Raw genomic sequence first — 25,827 nt, 5'->3', positions numbered from 1 at the left:
ATAAACATGATTAGGAAGTGGTGGTAGAATGTTATTAAACCTTCATCAGTTTCTTGTAGAGTAAAATCTAGGGATGTTAGTGTATAGTCGAGGAAACGATTAACCGATAAGCCTGGGTTTATCGGTTATTCCTGTAAACTACACAGACTTCCCCCCTTACTGCCTCTGTATCAGAGGCAGCAAGGGTGGGGAGGTGGGAGCCAGTGCCCATGTGCTCGCTTTTAAGGTGGGAGCCAGTGCTCGCTTTTAAGCGAGCTCCCCATGAGCATCCGATTTTGTGGCACAGCCTGCCTCCCCACTCCACCCCACCCCAGCCCTGCTGCCTCTGATGGTGAGGGAGACAGGCGGGAACTGGTACACATGGGGAGTCAGCTTTGAAGCCAGCTTTCTGTGCATGCTGGCTATATGGAGCCACCTGCCTCTCCCCCTTGCTACCTCCCACAGAGGCTGGGGGGGGGGGCAGGTGGGAGACAGCCCTCGGGGGAAGCTGGCTTTAAAGCCAACTCCCCATGAGCACCGGCTTCATGGAGCTGCCTCCCATCCTCCCCTGCGTTACTGCCTCTCTATCAGAGGCGGCGGGGGAGGGAAGGAGAGGGATGCTTGCGCAGCCTGTTCATGGGGGAATTGGGCCCCCTGCGGATAGGGGGTGCTGCTGTGGAGCAGCCTCTGTCCACAACGGGCCCAGGCTTACCTTGGACAGAGGCTGCTCTGTGGGATGCTGGAGCAGCTCCTGTCGATGGGGAGCTCGGACCCCCCACGGACAGGGGCTGCTGCCGCCCCACACTGCTGCCTCTAATAGAGAGGCAGCAACACAGGGCAACAGGTGGGACCCAGTCTGATTGTTAAACCCGCTCCCCTCGCAGACCGGCTCCTGCCTGCCACCCCACGCTGCTGCCTCTGATACAGAGGCAGCAGCAAGGGGTGTCAGGGAGCTTCCTGGGAGTGGGGCCGGGAGTGCACTGGCTGCTGAATCCAGCCCCGGGGACTATCGAATAATCGTGTAGCTGCTAAGATTTTGTGTGGTTACATGATTAATGAATGAATAGCTATCTAAGGGTATGTCTACACTACTCCCCTAGTTCGAACTAGGAGGGGTAATGTAGTCATACGGAGTTGCAAATGAAGCCCGGGATTTGAATTTCCCGGGCTTCATTTGCATGAAGCCAGCCGGTGCCATTTTTAAATGCCGGCTAGTTCGGACTCTGTGCCGCGCGGCTACACGCGGCACGGACTAGCTAGTTTGGATTAGGAAGCCTCCTGTGGTCAAAGACAAAGATGATGTCAATGGCTTTGCTGAGCCAGAGTTGGAAAACAGAACAAGCAAGACCTAAGACTTTCCACAGCTAATCTCTTTCCTGGCCCAGGGAAATCTAATACCTGAGTCAGGCTGACTTTTTAACTGAAAGATCCTAATTGCCAATCACCCAACCCCCAAATCCTCATGAGGAACCTGAGGGCTTTGGATTACATTCTATCTTGGCAACACGGACTGTGCACTAGTTAGGCCTCAGCTGGAGTACTGTGTCCAGTTCTGGGTGCCACATTTCAAGAAAGATGTGGAGAAATTGGAAAGGGTACAGAGAAGAGCGACAAGAATGATTAAAGGTCTAGAGAACATGACCTATGACGCCAGGCTTCATGAACTGGGCTTGTTTAGTTTGGAAAAAAGAAGATTAAGGGGGGACATGATAGCGGTTTTCAAATATCTAAAAGGGTGTCACAAGGAGGAAGGAGAAAATTTGTTCCTCTTGGTTTCTGAGGACAGGACAAGGAGTAATGGGCTTAAAGTGCAGCAGGGGAGGTTTAGATTGGACATTAGGAAAAAATTCCTAACTGTCAGGGTGGTCAAATATTGGAATAAATTGCCAAGGGAGGTGGTGGAATCTCCCTCTCTGGAGATATTTAAGAACAGGTTAGATAGACATCTGTCAGGGATGGTGTAGATGGAGCTTGGTCCTGCCTTGAGGGCGGGGGGCTGGACTCGATGACCTCTTGAGGTCCCTTCCAGTCCTATTATTCTATGATTCTATGATATGATTTACCCCTCTAGCCTGACCATGACACATACTGTATGGAGTCGATACATTTACCACAATTTCCTGGTTCTCACTCTTTTCCTGTGAAGACCCTCTGCTAGCTCAGTATTCGGATGAAGCAGGTGTGTGCATGGAATGCCTTGCTGGGTTATAAACAGGAACTGAAACACTTTTAACCTGTCAAGCCAAGTGTTTCACTGGTTAAGAACATAAGATCAGCCATGCTGGGTCAGACCAAAGGTCCATCTAGCCCAGTGTCCTGTCTTCCGACAGTGGCCAATATCAGATGCCCCAGAGGGAGGGAACACAACAGGCAATCCTCACGTGATCCCTCCCCTGTCATCCATTTCCAGACAAACAAAGGCTAGAGACCTCCTACCCATCCTGGTTATTATCCATTGATGGACCTAATCTCCATGAATCTATCTAGGCTGATGTGTCTCCCACAACAGTTGACAATGTTCTAATACATAAACAGCACAGGCCTGTAAGATATTGACAGGAAACGTTTCTGACCACCTTCTGTGCCCAGAATCCTCTTCTTTTTACTGCTTTGGTAGGTTTGAAATGCCTTTGTTATAGACATGCCCCAAGAGCTAATGATTTTAATCTCAGATCCTGGGGTTCTTGCTGTGTTTTCCCTCATTCCCTATGAGGCAAACTCCCGTGGGTGAGAAATGATGGACCACAGGATTCTGCTCACTGTGCAAAGTGAATCACTCTGAATAGATTCATCCTTTGTTGTCAGTAGCTGTAAAAGAGCTGGGTGAGGTGCTTTCTAAACCCTTTTAAAGAAGCGCTCACATCCCGCAAATGCACAGGAATGCTCCACTGGCTCACGAGCAATTAGACACTCAGGAAAAAGAAATGCCTTGGAAATTTCAGAGATCCCTGTTAAGCTGTTTCTCCTCTAGGCTTGCAAGCTCTGGTTCCCAGCCTGAGGAGCATGCTGGATTGAATAACGAATGCTGATAGCCTTTGTTCGTCTTAAGCAAATACTTGAGAATTAAATTAGAAGGGCCAGGTTATTGTCTAGGCCAGTTCCCCAGCCCCAGCACTCGGAGTGCGAGTGTAGTATCTCCCCTAGCTCACAGGCTTTTCATTTAAGCATTTTGCTTTATTTGTAGAGCAAATACTTCGCAGCTGCCCGGAAGGGCGTAATTGGGAAAGTAGAAGATATTGAACTGCTTTCTTGTCAGGGGTGAGACAAAGATTAGGGAAAGGGCGCTCTGCAATAAATGAACCTGGCATCTTGGTTGTGCCTGAACTATTGCTAACCCAGGAGAGGCCTCTGTCTGTCAGATCCCAGCAGTGGGCACGGCTTCATTTACATCGCTGCTTTGAAGGAGGAAAGTCGTCCCACGCTAATGTTATGATCGTTTGTTAAATGTAGCGCCCAAGGGGAGGCACGCTTTCTTGGGGCGTGCTTAGAAGATCGCGCCCAGTTACATTTGCTGGGTGAATTCAGCGTTTCTCTAAGTCAGATTGACTAGTTGTGCTCACTGGTTAGACGATGCAGGGCGCTCATGACACTGTAGCTGTATATTTTTGTTAGTGCCACAGGACTACGCGTTGTTTTTAAAGTCACAGATTAACACGCCGACCCTTCTGGGACTTACTAATGAAGGTGCAATGTTTTTAGGATCCTCAGGCGAGCTATGATGTCAATGACAATGACTGTGACCCAAATCCACGCTACGATGCCAGCAACGAGAATAAGTATGTTGCCTTCCTTATAATGCCCCTCGCCCTTAAATTGTGTGGTACTTTCCAAGCATGTCACAGACATGAACCTCAGTAGCTTCCTCCCAGACGGGTGGGTTAATAGCACAGGAAGCCTTAGCTCTCTTGGGATTTCATAGATGGGGTAAGTGAGGCAGAGAGACAGTGACTCCTGCAAGGGTACTTGTCCGAGTTATGCTTAGAGCTTAGGAGTTCCTGGCCTCTAGTCGTGTGCCTTGACCATTAAGCCATTACATGCCATACAACATGTGCATGATGAGTACTGCAGAATGGTGACAGTTAGTAAGTCATTCTAGTAGGCTGCAAATAGTTAAAGGTAGAATCCTCGAGTGGGATCTGGCTTATTCCATTTTGCACATGGTCTCCAGTGGCCCGCTAGGCCCAAACCCTTCCTTCTTGACTAAGGGACCCCCACAGCCCTCCTTCTGGGGCTTGTACTGTTCTTCTTGGTCTCCGTGATCGACCCTTCAGCAGCTCGACTCCAACAGGCAACAGAGACGGTCACAAACAGAATCCAATGGTGTCTCTCCACTGGTAGTTTACCTCAGTTTTAAATTGGGCCTGACCCAGCCCCTCCTTCCTACGGGGTCTGTCTTACCTCTTCTGATTCAGCCATCACTCCCAGGCGTTACCAGCCTGGAGCTCAGCTTTCTGGCCCTGGCTTCTAAACTCCCTTGGCATCAGGGCCTTCCCTGCAGGAACCTTACCCACTCTCTATAGGCTCATGATCTTCCCCTCTCTGCTTCTCATTCCTCTCTGGCTCTTCATAAGAACCCCCTGTCTTCTACCAGGCCCCAGCAAGGCGGTGAGCAAGGTGGGCTGCAACAGTTCACTCTTCAAGGGGGGGAAGGTGTGTGACATGTAGGCATCTATTTAATGTCACCCACTGTTTTCAGATCACCATACACTGTCCTTCCTTGCCCACGCCTTAAAAATGGATCAGGCCCATAGGCCATCTTGTCCAGTGTCTTGTCTCTGACCGTGACCAGTGCATGATGCTACCAAGAAGGGCGATGGAACTCTCTAATAAGGAGACTTGGAAATCTGACCCCTGCTTCACACTGATCTCTAATCAAGATTCACTTAAACTCTGCAGCACGAGATTTAATATCCCAACCAGCATTCTTATTGCTAGTTAGGATGAGTCTGGAAAGTCTTGATACCCATCTCAGTATCCAACCCCTTTCGGAATCCTGCAGAGACTTGGCCTCTGCAATTTCCTGTAGCAATGAGTTCCACAGTCTAATTATGAGTTGGGCGGGAAAGCATTTCTTTTTCAAATTTTAATTTACCATCTTTGTATTGGAAAAACTTAAACAACAAATAGTCTTGCAGCACCTTAGAGACTAACAAAACATGTGGATGGTATCATGAGCTTTCGTGGGTACAACCCTCTTCCTCAGTCTATTTGTTGTTTTTAAAGTTTTTCCAGTTACAGACTAACTCGGCTACACCTCAGAAGGCATCTTTGTATTGGTTGTCTCCTTGTTGTGTTTTGAGGACAGAAGCTTACCTTTTCTAAACCATTCATTATTGTATATACTTTTTGTCAAGTCCCTACTTATCTGCCTCCTTTCTAAGAGAAACCATCCCAGTCTTTCTAATCTCTCTTTATCTGAATGTTTTTACAGCCCTTTCCTCATTCTCTCACCCTTTTCTAAATCCCTCCCAGTCCTGTAGGAGACAGGCGAGAAGTATTTTGGGCCGGGTCTACACTAGACCCGACAACTCAGTTTAAGGTTTGCAACTCCAGCTATGTAGAATACGTAGTTGGAGTCAGCTTACCTTAAGCTGAGCCTGGTGGAGTCTCCACAGCAGGAGGCTGATGGGGGTAAATGCTCCTATCAACTTCCCTTACTCCTCACAAAAGGAGGAGTACCGTACACCAGTGGGGGTTGCCCTCTGAGTATGATTTAGCGAGTCTTAATTAGACTCACTAAATCGAACTCCAGAAGATCAATCAAAATAGCGACGATCTTCCATTTATAGTGTAGACAAGGCCTTGGTAAGGCCGGAACACCGATTAAAATACCACACTTGTAGCAAGTGTCTGCACGCTATCAGCTCAACTCTCTTTCCCCCTTCTCCTCCGGACCGGAACCTGTTATTTTAATTCAATTCTGTCCTCCTAACTGTGGCATATATATGTCTGTGATCATACAGCAAAGCTCCCCTCATGCGGTGAACACCAGTTGCCAAGTAACTTGCTATCGATCCAGCAAACGCAATGCCAATAGACTTTTCATGCCCTACGTCCCAAATGACCCACCGAAGACTAATAATGAGCCTGTTCTCCTCCCTGTGTGCAACGGGCCTCGTGCAGGGGAATCTTCCAAAGGCCAATTTGTGAAGAGAGAGGGGGTGAACGTTCGACTTGATGTTCAGGGGTTTGTTGTTCATGTGACACCTGCTGCTGCTAAGAGGAGCCGGGTGGTAGAACTCTTGCCCAGGTGACTGGAAATGTGTCCTCTCGTCTAGAGGGACTAACTAGAAACTGTTTTAAGAGTTCACCTTCTGTGAATTCCCTTTGTGAAACCAACCCTCTGAGCATTTTCCTGAGCGGATTAGAGGCCAAAACGTTGTTGCACGTTTTGAATTTAAATTACAGTGGGACTTCCACGTGGCAGCACATTTGAAAAGGGAATATTAATACAAAAAAGCCATTTACCTGGCCACTAATTTCCCCTCTTCCCCGGGCCCTTATTGTGCTTCTGCCCTCTCACATCGGTTTCTTCTGCTGCCAAAGCTGTACACCTGTCTGTGAGCTTGCCCGTGGGATGGAGCACTCTGGCATCACTGTAGAATGAGGGAGGTAGGAAGGCTGGGCTATGACATTGCAAGTAGCTTAAGCGGCAATGGGACTGTCAGCAGTGGTGTCATGATGCTGGGTGTCACCGTCCATGCACAGCCGGAACAGTGGCCCTTTAAATCACCACCAGAGCCCCGCATGAGGTGGTCGGGTACACACTGAGGGGCTGGCTGGGGAGACGCGGCATAGTCTGGGCAGTGCAGAGGGCTCCTATCCTTGCCCCTCCTGCCTGGGGCTTCATTCTCCTGTCCCCCCCCTCCCCCCCGACACACAAATACACGCTGCCCAGGGCCTGGCAGCATCTGTTGCCACCTCTGATCCTGACTGTAAATTCTCTTTTCAGACATGGCACCCGCTGTGCTGGACAAGTGGCAGCGAAGGCAAACAACTCCAATTGTGTAGTGGGCATCGCGTACAATGCAAGAGTCGGAGGTAAGGCTGGAGCTAGACGGTGGCTTTCTCGCTGCATATGGTTTGCTACTTGTACGCCTTTATTTCCTGGACCTGTAGTTCTGGCAGCAGGGGAGTCAACACCCTTGCCAGGTAGGGTTGCCAGGTGTCCAGTATTCACCCGGATAGTCTGGTATTTTCGGCTCCTGTCCAGTAAAAAAATTCAGAGAATACCGGACACCTGAGATGTCCCGTATTTTCTGAATTTTTCCCCGGCCAGGAGGCGAAAATGCCAGGCACCTGGCAACCCTACAAACACTCAGCACCCGACTTCCTCCCCCTCCCCCGAATTCTCCCCAACCCCCAATACCCCCAACCCCCCGACCCCAACCCTCATACTTACCCAGTTCCCCAAGACTGCTGGCACAAAATGGTTGCCAACCAAAAGACCTAAGGGAAGCAATGCTTCCCCTGGGTCTTAGTGCTCAATCGCTCCCCTGTTCCTATCCCTGCACTCACTCTTAAAGGGGACAGGCTGTTTTATTTATTTATTTATTTATTTATTTATTTGGCTTACTAAGCCCTTGGAGTCCTTTTGGGTTTTTTTGCTCAACAACTTTGATCTCCCCCCCCCCCCCTTTTTTTTTTCCCTTAACAGAATTTTTTCTAGGTGTTTTTTTTTTTTTTGCAGGGGGAGGGGGAGGTGTTCGGTATTTTTGTTTCAACCATCTGGCAACCTTATCACTGGGCCCTTGGGTAAGGTGGAGGAGAGGCCTCCTCTGCACTCCCAGAAGGGGCAGGGCCTCAGGTGGAAGGGGCGGGGCTGGGGCAGCCAATCCTGAACGCCGCTTAGACTATGGCATCTCCCCCACCCCCTCAGCCCTTAGTACTGTGTGGAGCATGCTACATGGGGCTCCCACTGTAATTTAAAGGACCTGAGGCTTCAGCCACCTCAGGCCCTTTTGAATCACCAGACCCGGGGGCAGATGCCCCTTTTGTCCCCCTCCCCACCTCCTTCTTGTTACCGGGCCTGTCTGCCAGTCTGGACTGGTGGGTTGTGATTTCTTGAACTGAGACTGACAAGGGACCAGTGGGGTCTGGAGCATGACCTGGTCTTGATCTGCTTTGAGTCACTATAGTTAAGGACGCCCTTATGTCCTTAATTGAGATTAACCCTGAAGAGGCACCTCTCCTCTTTCCCCTCCCCCAACAGCAGAGTCCGGTTTTTTTTGAAGAGTTAGGGATCCACTGAAATCAGCTTGCGAGGACGTTGCTGACCGTGTGGCCCTCTGCATCCTGTGGATCCTCAGTTAGTACAGATCACCGGTGGCTACAGCTGCTTGGAGTCTCTTCCCCACATGTGTGGGTTTCACTGAGAAGAGTTTCTTTGGGTTTTTGAGTGAGAGATTTCTGGTGTTTTGGGCACTAGCCTGGCATGTGAGAGACCCAGTTCAAGTGCTCGCCCTGCCTGAGCTAGATGGAAGATCTCTGGTCCGAATCAGGCAGAGCTGGAATTTGAAGCTGGGTTGGCTCCGTTCTAGGCGGTGCTGTAGTCCACAGGATGAATGGGAGCTCACATCCTGATCCCAAAGTGGTCATTAGGACATGACTCTCTAACCCCAGAAACTTCCAGAAGGTTTTGGGGTTGTTCCAGTGTGGAATGAAACCAAATTTCAACACTTCAAAAGGTCCTGCTGGGGTGGCCCCTTCTCCTTGGCAGTCAGCTGCATCTGCTCCAATGGCGGAACAAGAACATCCCAGTTCAGCTCTATATTCTCCTCAGAGACTAATGGTCCACTTGTGATCAGGCTAACCTGGGAACCGTGGCAGCTTGGATCTTGGCCTTCTCGCGGCAATCAACAGGGAAAGTCAAAAGGAAAAGGTTAGCTCCGCATTTGATAAAGGGCCTGGTTTGGAGTTGGCAGTCCTGCTGCGAGTACGCCACACCCTGCCTCCCCAGGCAGCCCTCACAGCTGCCTGGAGCACACCACACGGCACTCCAGCGGCGATTTAAAGGTCTCAGGGCTCCAGTCACCACTGCTGCCACAGCCGCAGCAGCCAGGAACCTGGGCCCTCTTTTGAATCCCTGGGCTTGGCTCCCTTTGCCCCTCCCCCTTCAGTTGGCCTGATCCTTGTGGACTTTTCCCCCATATTTTGAATTGAGCCAACATGATTTCTATAGAATTGCGTCTTTGACAGAACCTGTCCTGCTTGACACACAGAGAGCTTGCCTGGGCTTTTGGGAGTGTTTCCAATCAAGTCAGACCCTTGACTATCTGACTGAAAATTCCTGGCACTGTTTTCATTTCCTCTTGCATCTAAATCCGGGAAATCCCGGGCCCAGCGCAGCAAAGTCTCTCTGCATGGTTCAGTCTCCGCGCTCTTTGTATTTTGCCTTAGTAGCAATAGATTTTACTGGCAAAGCTTTTCTAAAGGACAGTTCGCGGGGTTGCTGTGGGCAGGCCACTCGCCGCTTTATGCAAGTGTAACTTGTGGAGCAGAGAACTGGACGTGGTTTTCTCACGGTGCTCTTCCCCCTTCACTGCCCTCCCCTTGGCTGCTGGCTTTGCCCTGCCTGGATGCAGCTTGGCAGCGGGGTGCCTCTCCCACATCGCTCTGTCTTGTGGCTATTTAGGAATTGGCAATGCCGCTAGCAGCACTTCGTCTCGGACTGAGTGGAAATGTTCCCTCTGAGAGAGATGGCTGAGCTTGCTGGGAACATGGGAATGGGGCTGTGGGAAGATTTTGGGGTGTTCCCAAAGGAAATGCAGAGTAGGATGTGAGTTGAAGGGGAACAGCCCCTTTATTGCTCTTCCATTTCATTGCTGTCCTGACTTTCCTACCCCCTTTCCTCCCTGTTTATCGCTGTGTTCCCCTTTTTTTTTGTATTTACCACACCCGCATTCTGGGCCCTTTCTTTTTCCCTCTAGTGCCAGCCTTGCCTAGTTCTCAAGGCAGAAGCCACACAAGAAGTTACCTTTGGCCCCATGTGCAATGGGGCCGACATGGTGTGGGGACATCCATGGCTCCCTGATTATAGAGAAGCCTAAGCCAGCAGGTGTAGCACTTTCTGAAGCTATCGCCATCACAGTCGGTGGTTTCGTGGCTAGGATTCCACGCTCTCACTGTTGTGGGCTGGGTTCACTACCCAGTCAGGAAAGTTTGATAGAGGTCTGGTCCCCCCTGTGTCAACCACATTTCCCCTTTCCAATGCATCCTTCTCAAATCTCCCTAAAGGAAACTGCTCTCCCTTCGGCGTCCCCCCATTTCTCCTTCTTTGCCTCCATCCCCCCACTGCCATATGGACACCAGCATATTGCTCTTTCGAAAGTGGGGGTGCAGGAGCACAGGGATGAAACCATTTCTAACGTGGAGGCTGGTTGTTAGGGAGGCTGCTCATGTTCCGAGCTGCGTCTCCGGCAGCAGGTGGGTCCGAGCGCCCAGAAACCAGGCCCTTTCTGTCCCGCCCTTGTGGACAAAGAACACATACCAGGAGGGGGCCGCCCGTTCTGATGGAGAGTTGACCTATTAACATGGTTTGCAGTAGGATCCCACTGCCCTATCTTTATCCGCGTGGCTCTCACATTCTTTGTGCACACGACCTGAGCTGGGAAAAGGGTGCTCTGACTGCAGAGAGAGGGAACCGCCTTCCCAGGTGGAGAAGGGAATCTGCCAGGTGCCACGTTCTACTCTCCGGAATTTTTGACGTGCCACGTTCTCTCCGGAATGCTTGGCTCGTCGGACAAGCCTGTCTGTTTGCGCTGGGGGTAAAATGGCTAGTCCCGTGAGAGAACAGCCCGGTCCAGCTACCTGTGTCGCTTCAGCATATTCTCCTTCTCAGATCCACCTGCCGAGCAACAGCAAACGTCACACGTTAATGACATTTATTTAGGGGCCCCTGCCCTGCCCTCCCCCTAGGAATTTGGTATTTCTATCTAATGAAATAGATCCGGTAAATAACTGAAAAGTACACATTTGTACAAACCCAGGCACAATGGCCCTCTTGCCCCCTGACCTCGATGCTACTGGAACACACATAATAAACAGTAATGACGTCAATGAATCTTTATCAGTAAATTGTTTGTTTGTGTTAGCATGTCTGTGAGCCAGCTCAGATTTAGAGCATTTTAAAGGATCTGCTTGCCCCCAGAGACTGATCTAATCAGCTCGGAATTGTGTAGCTGTCAGTGACATGGAGTGTCGGGGAATCTGGCTTTGCAAACGGGATAGAAGGAAGTCTGGAATTGTCATGTGCTACAAGCTCCTTTGGGTGCAGCCGCCTACCAAACCTACAGGAAACTTCCTGTATAAACCAGTTGCCAAAAGGTCCCCTTCGTCCTCCCGGTCTGATTCGTGTCACGTCATTGGCACAAGCAGGGGGATGTAGCTGCTCCATCAGCTACATTGTAGGAGCCTTATTTGATACTTTGCCATGGGTAGGTGTGGCCCTTGCTCTATTACCCTTTGAACACTAGCGTGAGCTCACTACTTGTATTAATAGTAGGAAGGCTTAGACCTGGGCTTAGACATGGTCCTGACACAGCATCTCCTCTGCTTCAGTTCAGTTGCAGAGAAAGGAATTAAACCTCTTTGTACATCTACCTGCTTCTGTACCTCCTCCTTGGACTTTTACTGTCTTCTGCCAGCACCTCTGCCCGGCTAGCTCTCTCAGGTGTCTGGCATAAAACCCTACGAGGCAGAAGTCACGACAGCTCAGCAGGACTCCATCCGAGAGAATATTTCCCACAATGCCTCAGGAGGGCAGAGGCTCCTCGCATCCATGTAAGAAATTCTTGCTTCCTGTATGGTGAAAGTGAATCTTGAAAATTACCCACAAGCCAGTGTGCCAGCAGCAAGAGCTGAGGCAGTACGGGATAGCAGTCAGTGCTTTTCCAGAATATCTTGATACCAAATGGTTATGAAACTTGACAAGGGAGGATGTGTCCATATGGGTGACTTAGGCCAGGTCAACACTCTAAAACAGGGGTGGGCAATAATTTTTGGTGGGGGGCCACTCCAAGATTTTGGAAAGTGGTGAAGGGCCACACTTTTCTGTAGAGGAGATGCGGAGTTTAGGATGGAGATTGGGTGCAGAAGGGTGCACGGGGTAAGGGACTGGGGTGCAGGAGAGGGTGTGGGGTCTAAGAGAGAGTTTGGGTGAAGGAGGGGGTTGTGATCTGGGTCAGAGGATTGGGAGGTAGGGTCAGGGAGTATGAGTGCAAGAGAGGATTCTGGCTTGGGGGAGGGGCTCTAGGAGGGAGTACAGGGCCTGACAGAGAGTTGTGACCTGGGGCAAGAGGGTACAGAGGGTTTGGATGGTGACCTGAGAAAGGGAATTGGGGTGCAGGAGGGGCAGGGGTGCCAGAGGCAGGCTCTGGCTCAGAGGCACTTACCTAAGTGTCTCCTGGCCAGCAGCCCTGCAACACTCCTAAGGCAGCCCCAGATCACTTTAAACTGCAGGCTGCTCCCTCCACATGGCTTTCAGCTCCAGGAGGGGGAAGAGGCTTGTGTTGCCCCCATCCCACAGACCAATCTCTCAGCTCCTATTGGCTAGTTGTTTTCATCCAATGGGAGCTGAGAGATTGTCTGGGATCAGTTCCTGTTGGCTGGTTGTTTCTAGCCAATAGGAGCTGAGGATTGGGCTTGGGGCAGAGAGCCGCAAGGACTGAGCTTTAAACCATAGCAGCTGCATGCCTGAGGGTGGCGTGGTGGGTCGAATCTGGCCCTGCTCTAAAAGGTTTTCTGACATAGCGCCGTCCAAGCATAACTAACAGCAAACTCCTGGTGCAGACACAGCTCAGTCAGGGGTTATACCAGTGCCCCTTGCAAAATAAGGGACACCAGCAGCAGCACAGTCATTCCAGTATAACTGGGTCGACGCCAGGGCTCCTGATAGTACACAGATGTGATACAAATTACACTCCAAGCCAACGTTACTCGCCTGGCAAAGGTTTCTGCTGCAGCCCTGGCCTCTGACATTGGCTGGGGGAGCGGGAGGAGAAGCTGCAGATTGGGAGCAGCATAGCTATGATTGCAATGGCTGGGTGAGATTGGGGGGGGGGGAGCGTGTCTCTCTGGCATGATGGTCACTTAGCTTCTTCCTCAGTAGCACAGGCATTCAGGGAAATGCTGCTAAAATGCTGCATGGGAGTCAGTAACGAGCTTGCCCCAACCAGGGTTCTGGGCCTGTGCTGGGATTTTTAATTTCCTCAATGTAGGATTTGTCTACACTGACAATTGAGTGACAAAGCTTCTGTGGCTCAGTGCTTAAGCCCTTACCCCACCCTCCAAATGACAGAAGCGTTGCCCCAGCGAGGACTAGTACAAATAGTGCTTTTTAGTGCAACAAACCGTGTTTACACGGCTTGACTTGTAGCATCACGGCCATGTGGGCACAGCCATGTCGTTAAAAGCTGGATAGTGGTAGACATTCTTTACACACCACTCCAGATCTAGTACACAGATCCCATGTCTTTCTGTTGTTTGAGACCTACCATGGGGGTCCTGGGGATGTACATTTAAATAACCCACTTCGCCCTGCACTAAAGATTACTCTCTTGCTACTGGAGTTTGTAGAGGATTGGTTTGTCCGTGAGTGGTGTTTGGCTTGTGTTGGTGAGTGTGTCCAAAAAATCAACTGCTTCCCCCGCACTTTAAACTTGAGTGTCCACCTACCTATCATCATGGGTGTGTATACACACATGTGGCCATGTGGAGGGCTGTAACAGGCCGGGCCGTGTCTGGGCACAGCTGAGGGCGTCCGCTCAAGGTGAATTGCTCAAATTCGGGGCTCCTTACAGCCCCCCGACTGGTGACCTCTCCAAACAGGCCACAAACCAGTCCCACAGAGCACTTCAGCTGCCTGCCTGAAGCCTCACGAGCAAAACCCCTCCGACACCCCAGCAATATCTGTGCCCCAGATGGCCCCGGGCCTCATACACAGGTGTGGGGTCCTAGCACCCACTCCCACCTACCCCAAACAAGTTCTGTCTGGTTCCAAGAAACCAGCCACAGATCCCTGGTCAATTTACCCTTTGGACCTTACCCACAAATCACGCTGGGCCAATCCTTTAGCATCTAACAACTAAAGGTTTATTACCACAAGAAAGAAAAGCATGAGAATAAGATTAAAGAATCATACATTACATGCACCGAATCTCTCAGTTCTCGATGCAGGCTCTAGCAGAGATGTTACAGCTGCTGGTTAAAAGTCCTTGTTGCGCATCCTAGAATCAGGATGGGTCCTCAGTTCTTCCTGGCTCTTCAATCCCTGCACTGCTGCCTCTGGGATGAAGTGCTGAGCTCAAGACCAAAATGGAGTCCCTCACATGGCCTCTTTATACCTTCTTCCTGGCCTCTTCTTGGCCGCAGCCGGTCACCTGGCCCTCAGCCTCTCTCTCTGGCAGCTCTTAGGTCTCCGCCCTCATGCTTTAGGTGTGTCCTTGGCCCATCAAGTGCCATTGTCCCACATGGCCTTGCTAATTAGCATGTCCATAGGCTGGGCTCTGCCCAATGCTCAACCACATTCAGAGAAATATTCAGCTTCCTCACACATTATAGATTCCTACCTACACACACAGACATTATACACTCACATAAATAGCGTACACAGGAGCTCAGACAGTAAGCTCCCATTCAACACCCCACATGACCCCCTTTTATACCATTTTTGGGGCCAGCACCCCCACCTATGGGTGCAGCCATGATCCGGCTGCTTCCCTCAAATTCGGTGACAAGGGCACATCTGATTTCTCTGTGGTCCCGATGCCGGGGAAGGAATGCGAATGCAGCCAGAACTATTTTGCAATGTTTGGTCTCACAAGAATGGCCATACTGGGTCAGACCAAAGGTCCATCTAGCCCAGTGGCCAATGCCAGATGCCTGAGAGGGAATGAACAGAATAGGTAATCATCAAGTGATCCCTCCATCAATGGCTGTTAGCCAGGATAGGCAAGAATGGTGTCCCTAGACTCAGTTTGCCAGAAGTTGGGAAGTCCTGGTCTTCACAACATCCATGCAAGCATGGCACCTCCACCGGCACTTTGTAGAGGTAAAGGGCGCTTGTGACACAGTCCTTGTTTTGTGACTCAAGCAGCACTGAAAGTAACTAATGCCAACAACTTCAATGGGCTGTAGTAAACTGAGGATGTGGATTGCCTGGGGGGGAAGCAGGGCCTTCCACATCCATCCACTGCCGCTGGAGTTAAAGGTACTTTGCCTCCTGCATGATCAAGCTTGTTATATTTCAAACACATGCTTCTTAATTGCTGCGGAGGCCAGAATGTACTTGTCAGTTTTATAAAAACGCATTGCTCCCTTCTGAATTTGATTTCTTTTATGAGCGCCGCACTGCGTGCACATGCTGGGCAGACCAGGAACACGTTGTTGACCAAGACACTAAACCTGACAGACAGCTCGAGGTTGTAGGTTTTCAGCAAATTTTAGAAGCTGAACCATACAGAGTCCCTGATGAGAGAACAGAACGTGCTGTAGCTTTGGCAAAGTGATTCTAGATGGATTACTAAAATAAACTCACGATTAATGAGCAAAACTTGTCGGGGAGACCTATTTATCACACTCAAAAAGCTACAATCCAATTTTACTTGCTGCTCTTCATTGCTCTTGCATTGCTGTTTATTTGCCATAGGCAAAATACATTACTGCTCAATAAACAAACCGGGGTCCTGGAATGCCTTTTTCTTTTTTCTTTTTCTTCTTTTTCTTTACAGCCTGCATTCTGAAACTTTTATTGCTTTCTCAGTGGGAAATAGCTGATTTATTTCCTCCTCCCAACTGTCTCTTATTTAACTTTGGTTTCCTTCTTCCAGACTCTCTAACCTATCGGATCTGCTGCCGTGTTAAATATATTTGGGTTTGATTGCTGGCTATCCTGGATCTGCTAAGCAATGAGACTTGAGGGAATATTTTCCCCTCTATATAAATCCACAACTGGCAGCATCTTTAATGAGAGCAAAGGAAAGGGAGAATTTATCCAGCTTATTTTTTCATGGAGCTCTGAGTTGTACTGTTGCCGTTGTGCATCACAAATGTCTCAATACTCCTGAGAGGCATGCAAGTATTGTTAGCCCCATTTTAGCTGGGGAATTGGAGCACAGAGAGCTCACACAGGACCTGAGACAGGAATTAATTTCAGATCTCTTTTAGTCCCAGTCCTCCTCCACATGCCCTTCTTTTTGCTGCAGACTCACGAAAGGCAAATCCTTCACTGCTTCATAGAAACTTCAGAGGGGCAGTGTTCCCTCCCCCACCCCATCAGGCCTGGGATGTAGCTTTCCCTTCTCCCCATTATAGGACTCGCTCAGTATTAAATGCCAAGATTTTAGCCAAAAGGGAAGGTAGAAGTGATGCGGATGTGAGCAGCATTTCTTCCTCACTTTCTGCCTTGTACCTAATGTACGTAGGCCAAGCAAATGACTTAACCCTAACCCTAATTTAAATATCCCGGGCTTCATTTGCACGTTCCCGGGCACCGCCATTTTTAAATGCCCAGTTGTTCGAACTACCTGCCCGCGGCTGCCCACGGCATGGGCTAGGTAGTTCGAACTAAAGCTCCTAATTCGAACTACCATTACTCTTCCTGCAATGAATTAGGAGCTTTAGTTTGAACTACCTAGCCCGTGCCGTGGGCAGCCGCGGGCAGCCGCGGGCAGGTAGTTCGAACTGCCGGGCATTTAAAAATGGCAGCGTCCAGGAACATGCAAATGAAGCCCGGTATATTTAAATCCCAGGCTTCATTTTCAAGTTCGAATGACTATATTAGCCACCCTAGTCCGAACTAGGGTGGCTCATATAGACATACCCTGACTGTGAGAGCTGTGTGCTCCCTCTGCATCCAAAGTGCTGCTACGGTTCACACGGTACCGCCCACAAATTCTAGGTATGCCAGCGCAGTGAGCAAAACTACCCTGTCCCGGGAGCCTGCCTTGGTTACAACAATCTTGTGGCCCGCTAAAATGAAGGAGGGTCACTCATGTGGCCCACTCACTAGCCTAGATTGCCCATCGCTGGCTTAAATTGTCCCAAAGCTACTGCTTCCTTCTCTTCCTACATGGAGAGCTGACACCTCACTCTGAAGAAGAGTCAACCATTCACAAGCTGAGATGGGCCCCAATTCTGCAAGATGCCAGGCACCCCTATCTCCAGCTGACTTCACTGGAGTTGATGGCACTTGGCTCCTTGCAAGATCAGTCCCGGAGTTGGAGGGCTACCTTTTCCTCCCACCACGGAGAGGGTTTAGTGCTCTAAATATACAAAGAAAGGAAGATTCTGTGAATGTCTTTACTCCTTCACTTTTTTGGGGGGGGGAGATTGTTCTCCGCGGGCGGCACACGACATTGGAAAAAATATATTTGAAGTGCTGCAGTCCAGAGCACAGCTGCAACTGTAATTACATCTGGCTGCATTTGTTTAGTTTCAGAAAAGTAAATGTGTCAAAGCAAGTGCATTTTTATAGACAGGCATTTGGTTGGCTGGCTCCGGTAGGCACTGAAACGATCTAGTGCTACCTTTCAGACACAAGGCCACTTAGCAGAATTACTAAACTGGATTGACTGAGCATCAGGGAAACAGGTGGCCTGGAGCTGTTTTTGTCCACTCCATTGACTTGCACCAGGGCAGCTGCTTTCTGAGTACCCCCATTCCGCATGGCAGAGCTCTGCAGCCCCTGGCCCCATTCCCCTCCTCTCAGGTACCCCAAAGTCTGCATGCCAGGCTCTCTTCTCTCAATCATGTCCCTCCTTGGATCTGGTTTGTTGTCCAAAGCTCGTGTAAGGGGATCAAAACCACAAGTCTTGACACAAAATGAGGTCAGACTAGATGAGGGACCCTTCTGGCCCTGGAATCTATGAATCTATGAAAATCCATGTGTTGCCCCAGTGCAACTCGCCATTAGAATCCCCTGTGAGACAAGATGCGGGAGGAAATATCTCACACCAATTTTTGCGGGTGAGAGAGACCAGCTTCCGAGCCATGCGCCGCTCTTCGGTACCTTTCCCGGAGCTGAAGAAGAGCTCTTGCATCTTGAAAATAAGAACCTGTAGAAAGCACGCTGGGGTTCCCTGGGCGTGTCCCAGGTCCGACTACGGCATCTCTCCCCCACAGCCTGCCGGGCCGCAGGAGCTGAGCACAATCCCTTTGAACCTGCACCAGGAGAAAGGCAGGAAAAAGGGGGTAGGAGAGGACAACCAGCTGCCCCTAAGGTCTTCTTAGTAGAGAGCAGGGAAGGGACAGAGACTCCTCTCTGAAGACTCTTGAGCCCTTGTCCCCATAGGACAGTTTCACTCTGGGCCAGGCTCTTCCCAGCTGGTTAGCCTCTGTGATCAGACGCAGACTCTTCCATCTCATGGGGATGCGTCTAGCTAAAGGCAGCCTGTATATACTTCCCTATGTGGTGTTCCAGTAACAGGCGATGTGTATGAACATTGTCTCCTGCCCAGGGGAAGGCTCGACTTGAGCTCACTCACATTGATCTAAGTGGGACCTGGTGGTAAAAAATAGTTTGGAGAACCAGGGGAGCCAACATCTGGGTAAGGTGGTGAGGGGCCTGGCTCCGTGCTCTTGGAAAGGGTGGAGCATCAGGCAGAAGGGGCGGGGCCAAGGTAGTCATCCTTCAGAGCTGCTCCGAGCATGGCGTATCCCCCCCAGTCCTCAGAGCTGCATGGTATGCACCTCTCAGGGCTCCAGCGGTGATTTAAAGGGCCCGGGACTCCAGCCACCGCTGCTGCTACTGTAACTGTGGCAGCGACTGGGAGCTCCTTGCTGCTTTGAATTACCAGGCCCCAGGGCAACTGCCCTCTCTGCCCCTCCTCCCACCCCCAGTCAATGCTGCCGTCTTAATCTAGCAATAGACTCTTCTGCCACATTTTCCACATGCGGAACTGGCACATTCCCGTGGGGTGAGTTACAAACACCCCCTGCCACTGAAGGAGGCTTCTCAGTTCAGTTCCTGCCCTATGGGAGTAGGGTTGTCAGGTGTCCGGTATCCTACCAGACAGTCCGGTATTTGAGCCCTCTGCCTGGTAAAAAAAAAAAAATCAGACAATACTGGACACGTGCAGTGTCCGGAAGCCTGACGTGGGCGGCCCCGCCGCTGCCAGGCTTGTGCGCAATCACAGGCTCCCAGCGGCATTTGCAGCCCCGCCTCCCAGCTGGGAGTTCCAGCTGGGAGGCAGGGCCACAATTGCCACTGGGAGCCTCTGGTCACATCAGAAGCCTGGCAGGGGCAGAGGGAGTGGCTGGGAGTTCCAGTCACTCCCCTCTGCCCTCGCCAGGCTTCTGTGTAATTACAGGCTCCCAGTGCCAATCGTGGCCCCGTTTTCCGTTCCTTTTTTTTTTTTTTTTTGCTTGACCAAAAAATACAGGGTGTCTGGTATTTTTTGGGAGACCATCTGACAAACCTATGTGGGAGCACATACCCAATCAGATGGGGGAAGAGATCCCAGTTCCCACTGCAGCCCACAGGAGATGGGTGTGTCCTCCAAGAGCATTTTCAGCTTCTGCAGTTTGATTGAGAGTCTTCCTCACATTTGGAGTGTCTCCTAAATACCCAGCTCCTGGTATCAAGTGACACCGCGAGAATCTCCGCTCCTGACACTTAAAAGTAAGCGTTGAGCCCAGCGGGTCGTGGAGAAGAAATGGAAGCTGTGCTGTGAGTGCATCCTAAAGGCTTTAAAACAGATAACAAAACCTCAGTCTATTGTTTGTTTTTCGGAAAGCTCATGCTTATAAGGCCAAGCTCATGGTTTTTGGTTTGTCTGGTGGCGTGCCTACAATGCTGAACTGACATCAGGGCTGAATTTCTTTCATGGAAACTCTTTAGTTTCCCAATAAACTGAATTCTTGATCTGCTGCCACGTCTGGGTTTAGACATTCCCAGGGAAATGAGGCCTGGTCTCATGAATTTTTAGCGTCTTTGATTCAGTAACAATGTTATATGTGCAGAACCCTTGTGCAAGCCAGGGATGGCTTTTGCCACTTCATCTTAAATTGGCTCCATTCCCTTTTTTGTTCTGTCTTCCCATTGGGCATTTGCCATCAAGTTGCCTTGTGCTGTAGTGAGAAGAGCCAGACAAGAATCCTCTCTTGAGAATGATAGGAATGCTTCACCTGGCTGGGAAAAAGGCTTCTCCCAGTAAGCCCCTCCTTCATCTTTTACTTCCCTAATTGAATTAGTCTTCATAGACACAGTGATTCATTGTTCCAGAACTTAGGTTCTTATGTACCAGTGTGAGGAAATCTTCATGACTAATGATGATAAAGGAGCTGAAGTGAAATGTGCTATTCCACCTACCGCTTTCCCTCCTCTTTAGCGCGGCCTGTGAAGCACCCTGATTTCAAGCTTTAGAAGGCCTCTTTTCCAAGGTTCAGATTTTGCCCTCCTTATATCTCTTGGACAACTATGCTGGCACACCTCTAGAGGGACAAGCGAGGTTCGATTTGCAAATGGTCTGCATGTTCTGTTGTGCTTTGGATTTTTCTCCCCCTCTGATTTTCAGCTTGATGTCAAGGTACTGAGAAATCTTTATTCGGTTGCAAATAAAATTCTTGCCATTTTTCCCAGCGGATATGAACATCGACTGGCATTTTCAATGCCACCAGAGGATTTTAGGGAGAGAGTTCCCAGGTGTGTATAAGGTTGGCTGGAATTCTCGGTTGCGATAGATATTGAGGTGTCAGGAATTTGTTTTGATGCCACATCGGTATGAAACTGAGACTTTTTGAAATTTTTCATGACAGAGAGAGGCCCCCAGGAGCCACCCAAGAACAGCCGATATCCCAGAGCAAGGGCTTGTATCTGGGCCACCCATGTCCTGTCATTGGGCTATTGGCTACTCAGATGTCTCCCTCCTTCTTCTGACCGGAAATTTCATCCTGGACCTAAGAAGCCATCCTGACAAAAGTGCCATTCAAACTGACATGTTCTGGCAAAATATCAGTGTCAACTATATTTTCCAAGCAAAATATTTTAGCTAAAAATTCCCAGCCCTAATTGTGTGTTGAAATCCCCCTTTGGCTTTGAAATCTCATCTTTGGGCTTCTAAAGTTGCCAAGGATGCTCATCCTCTTATTCCTGTACTTAAGTTTACTGTGAAGCTCTACATTCTTCCACACACTCATCCATATCACACTACTCACAGAGCAGTCGGCCCACAGGAGCAATTTCTCTGCCATAGAAACTGTTTTATTTATTTTGTAGCAAACACTTTCAGCCCCTTTTCTTTGGGAAGCAGTTAGCTTGTTCCTGATCAAAAGCTGCCTCACTGCATCATTCTGGGGTCTGGGGTAGCTATTGCTAGATAAAAGTGCATGAACTAATGTCACCATGGGTGGCCGGTGATGTAGACAAAGGAAGGCACAGCCTTCTCAAAACTACCCATATGCCAGGCTGCTGGGGACAGCTGGGGCCGCTTCCCCTGCCACCTCAGTCCTCCAGGTGGCCAGGAAGGACCAGGCTGTGGGTGGGTGGGGCTTGGCTCTAAGGGTGGAGCCTCGGGTGGAAGGGGCGAGGTTGAATGTTCACCTGCCGCCCATGAACGTCCTGCACATTCCTGTTGCATTCTCAGATAAGGCTTTTGGGTGAGTATTCAGAAAACAGGCTAGCTACTGTCTTCCAGGCGTCAGGATGTATGATTTGATAAACTGTAATGATAAAGGGGGAAAGTTCATTAACAAGAGACATTTTTGAGTCTACACTGAACAATTTAAAGCACTGTCGCGACAACGCTTTAAACAGAACACGTTGCCACAGCGCAAGCGCTGGGAGCAGGGGAGCCGACAGCCTGCGCAGGCCCCTGGGCAAGGTGGGCCTGGCTTCATGCTCCCAAAAGGGGCACGGCCTCATGCAGAAGGGGCAAGGCTGGGACACCCCCCCCCCCCTTGCAGCTCTCAGAGCTGCACGAAGCGTGTGCTATGGCGCTCTGACAGTTAAGGGTCCAGGACTCCAGTCACCACTGCAATAGCATCAGCAGCCAGGACCCATAAGCCCCGTAGAACTACGGGGCCCTGGGGTAACGGCCCCTTTACTCCCCTCCCCACCCTGTTGAAGGGCCTGGCTGCGAGAGAGCTCTCCCAGCCCTCTATGTAATCCACTTCTGTGAGGGGAGTAGCTCCAGCGCAGTAGCCTAGTCCACACTGGCGCTTTACAGCGCGGTAACTTGCTGCACTTCGGCGGGGCTGGGAAGGGGGGAGGGGAAGGTGGGTTTCACACCCCCAAGCCAGAAAGTTACAGCGCTGTGAAGTGCCAGTGTAGACTTGGCCTGAGTAACTACTAGTGTGACTTTGTGATAAGGATGTTAAGTATCAGGTAATTGACTAATCAAATAGTCAATGCATTTTTGCATCGACTATTCGATTAGTCAGTAGGGCACCTCCCCTTTTGAAGTGTAGCAACAGCTCTAGGTGAAAGCACCAAAGCCCGGGGTTAGTGGGGGGGGGCTCCTCTGCTGACCCCAGGCTCCATGTGGCGCTGCCGCTTTGAAGTACCCCGCTCTTCTTCCTCCCCCCCTTGCTGCCTCTATTTGATAGAAGCTGCAAGGGGGGGCAGAAGCGACGAGTCGACTATCCTGTCGACTATCCAAGAAGCATTTGCTTATCGGATAGTCGACTAGTCGTTCAAATCCCTTCTTTGTGAGCGCTGCCATTTCTGGAGAGAGGCTGCCGCTGAAATGTTTAGATTCCATCTGGAGTAGGCTGCTTTCTGCATCCTGCTTGTGCAGTGGAATGTCCAGAGAGCTTCAGATTGAAGTATCGTTTTAATTCCTTTCTACTGTTAGCCATTATATCAGCAACACAGAGCGAGAGAGAAAAGTGAGGAGGGGGGGGGGGGAAGGTTTCCAAAACCGCATCGGAACTTTGGCAAAGCTCACAAGGATACCCACAGTGGCATCGTGTTAGGCTGTTCGAGACAGTCCAAGTCTTTCCGGTCTCGGCGGCCTCCAACAAAGGCCTTTGGTTGCAACCCTTGCACTTCTATAAAAGCCGTTAAGCCCTAACGTCTAACGTTTTTGTGCTTCTAGGCGTTCGGATGTTAGATGGCGATGTGACCGATGTTGTTGAAGCAAAGTCGCTTGGCATCAGACCCGATTACATTGATATTTACAGCGCAAGCTGGGGGCCAGATGATGATGGGAGGACGGTGGATGGACCCGGTGAATTGGCCAAACAGGCTTTTGAGTACGGCATTAAAAAGGTGCGGATGATAGAGTACTTTGGAGATGCTGATTATTTTTTCCCTTTTGCTTCATATGAAATTTGTGTGTGTGTGTGTGTGTGTGTGTGTGTGTGCGCGCGCGCGCGGTGGCCAAGGGCAGAGGTAAGAAAGTCAAGGTCAAGAGAATCGTCTTAAGAGAATGACCTTGCCTTGTCTATGCCTGACTACCACACAGAGAACTGCACTGGGGTTGAATTATGTCCAATTTTTCCTGGTGTACACAAGGCCAAGGTGACTTCGGAACACTGTCTCCACATCTGGCATCCCTAGAAACTAGAAATGGTCTTTAGTTGCAAGGCTCAGATGCTGCCTTGCATCAAAATTTGAGCCCTCTTTATCCTTCCCCATCCTGACCTGCAAATTATGGGGGCATTCTAGGTCTTGACTTGGGCCCAATTGGCTTGGTGACAAATAAACAGGAATGATTCTAACCACACTCAGCTCAACAATGCATGGCAAGCTCTTTGGGAGGCTTTATAAAATACACTCAGCACAGATGTTCTAGACACACACAAGGCATTACAAATAAAATAAAAGGCTCCCCTCGGTGCACTGTTCAACACCAACCTGAACAAACACTTACTTCTCTGTGCTAGGGAAATCCCTGAGAGAACAGATGGGGCCAGAGCTCAGAGCAGACTCGAGTCTAATTTGAAATCCTAGACTGGAAGCTACATCCAGTCCATAAATCAAAAAGTATTTGAAGGGAGCTCATTTTTTATTATGAATTAGTTTTATTCTCCTGGGGGCTGCGGGGAGGGGAAATCTCTTGCTGTTGTGCTGAGACGGGGATGGGGAATCTCTTTGCTGTTGTGCTGAGACGGGGATGGGGAATCTCTTTGCTGCTGTGCTGAGACGGGGATGGGGGAATCTCTTTGCTGTAGCGCTGAGACAGGGATGGGGGAATCTCTTTGTTGTTGCGCTGAGACGGAGATGGGGAATCTCTTTGCTGTAGCGCTGAGACGGGGAAGGGGAATCTCTTTGCTGCTGTGCTGAGACGGGGATGGGGGAATCTCTTTGCTGTAGCGCTGAGACAGGGATGGGGGAATCTCTTTGTTGTTGCGCTGAGACGGAGATGGGGAATCTCTTTGCTGTTGCACTGAGGCGGGGAGGGGGAATCTCTCACTGGCCCTAAACCGCTCCAGCTGGCCTCTTCCTGTCTAGCCCCGGCTCTGGGCCTGAGTCCTGGTCTTAAAGGGCCAGTGCAGGGCAGGCGCCCTGTCACAGAGATGTTTAAATAAGGAATGTCAATGTGTAGACGACTATACGATTAACCAATAAGCCTGAGCTTATCGGTTAATCTTGTCTGCACACATTTCCTCCGCTGCTGTCTCTGTATCAGAGGCAGCCAGCAGGAGAGGGAGGGGGAGCCTGTGTCCGTGAGGAGTTGACTTAAAAGCCAGCTTCTCATGAGCACCATATCTGCTTGGCCTCCCACCCCTGCACTGCTGCCTCTGATGGAGAGGCAGCAGCATGGAGGGTGAGGGGTGCAGGCGGGAGTCAATACACGTGGGGAGTTGGCTTTCAAGCAGGCTCCGCTGCATGCTGGTTTCGCAGACCCACCTGCTCCCCACCCCCTTGCTGCCTCTTACAGAGGCAGGGGAGAAAAGGCAGGCACTGATGCTGGGGAGAGCAGTGCCACCTGTTCCCATCCCCCACACTGCGGTGCCTCTGGGTCCAGCTTGTGTCCTGTCCATGCACTATGGAAGATAGTGCCAGGGCTAGAGACCAGATCATATCACGTGTCCAAAACTGGAAAAAACTTAGACCAGGTCCACACTACAGAGGAAGATCGGCATAAGGTGTGCAGTTCCAGATATATAAAGATGTAGCTGGAGTTGACGTACCTTAAGCTGAGCTTCTGCACTCTCCTCATAGAGGGAGGTTGTTGGGACAAACACTCCTGTCAATTTCCCTTACTCCTCATGAGGAGTAGGAGTACCAGTGCCGATGAGGGCGCCTCGGTGATCGATTTAGCGAGTCTTTGCTAGACCTGCTAAATCGAATGCTGGAAGATTGACCACCACAGCGTCTATCTTCCCACAAGTGGAAACGTGGCCTAAGATGGCGGTGAAAGGACATGAGAAGTAGAAGAAAGCAATGCCATTGTATTTCCTTATTCTCTCTGCTGTTGCTAATACAGCCTGACATCTTAGAGCCTTTTGAACGGGCCATGGGGCTGGTTTTTCTCTTCTGGGCTGTCACCACTGGTCAGGATCCATTAATACGGAGCAGTAGTTTGAAGGAGTGATGGATCGTGGCCTTTGGTTTAGGCGCAGGCCCCTCCCCAGATTTTGGAAATGTTGAGAGCATTGTGATCTATCCTGTAGGAGTACAAACCCACAGACAGACCCAGATGCTGCTCTGAGGAGTTCCTGATTGGCTGAGGGTTGTGCACAAAGACCAAGAGTGAGGCATGAGGGAATCAAAAGAGTTGAAGGCAGATCCTTCAACAGAGGGGCCGACAGGCTCACTGGGCCCCTAGGTGGGGTAGAGAGGGGAGCCAGCTCTGCCCCTTAAAGGGGCAGGGCTTTAGGCAGAAGGAGCGGAGCTGGGGCTCGTCTCCCCAGGCAGCCCTCAACACTGCCCTGAGCAGGCCATATGGGGCTCTGGCAGTGATA

At 50.3% G+C, this 25,827-nt stretch overlaps 1 protein-coding gene across 2 annotated transcripts in view; it reads left to right on the top strand.

Annotated features, from left to right (window-relative positions):
- PCSK6 (proprotein convertase subtilisin/kexin type 6) overlaps positions 1-25,827 on the top strand; it is a 160,889-nt gene that overhangs the window by 51,475 nt on the left and 83,587 nt on the right. For both annotated transcript variants that reach the window (XM_075896922.2, XM_075896921.2), the window contains exons 5-7: positions 3,679-3,755; positions 6,932-7,020; positions 23,013-23,185. In XM_075896922.2, coding sequence (XP_075753037.2) covers positions 3,679-3,755; positions 6,932-7,020; positions 23,013-23,185 — 339 coding nt within the window. The remainder of the gene's footprint in view (positions 1-3,678; positions 3,756-6,931; positions 7,021-23,012; positions 23,186-25,827) is intronic.

This window comes from Pelodiscus sinensis, chromosome 14 (assembly GCF_052426305.1).
Source record: "Pelodiscus sinensis isolate ZL-2025 chromosome 14, ASM5242630v1, whole genome shotgun sequence".
Lineage (NCBI taxonomy): Eukaryota > Metazoa > Chordata > Testudines > Trionychidae > Pelodiscus > Pelodiscus sinensis.
This window is presented reverse-complemented; position numbering and strand designations above follow the sequence as displayed.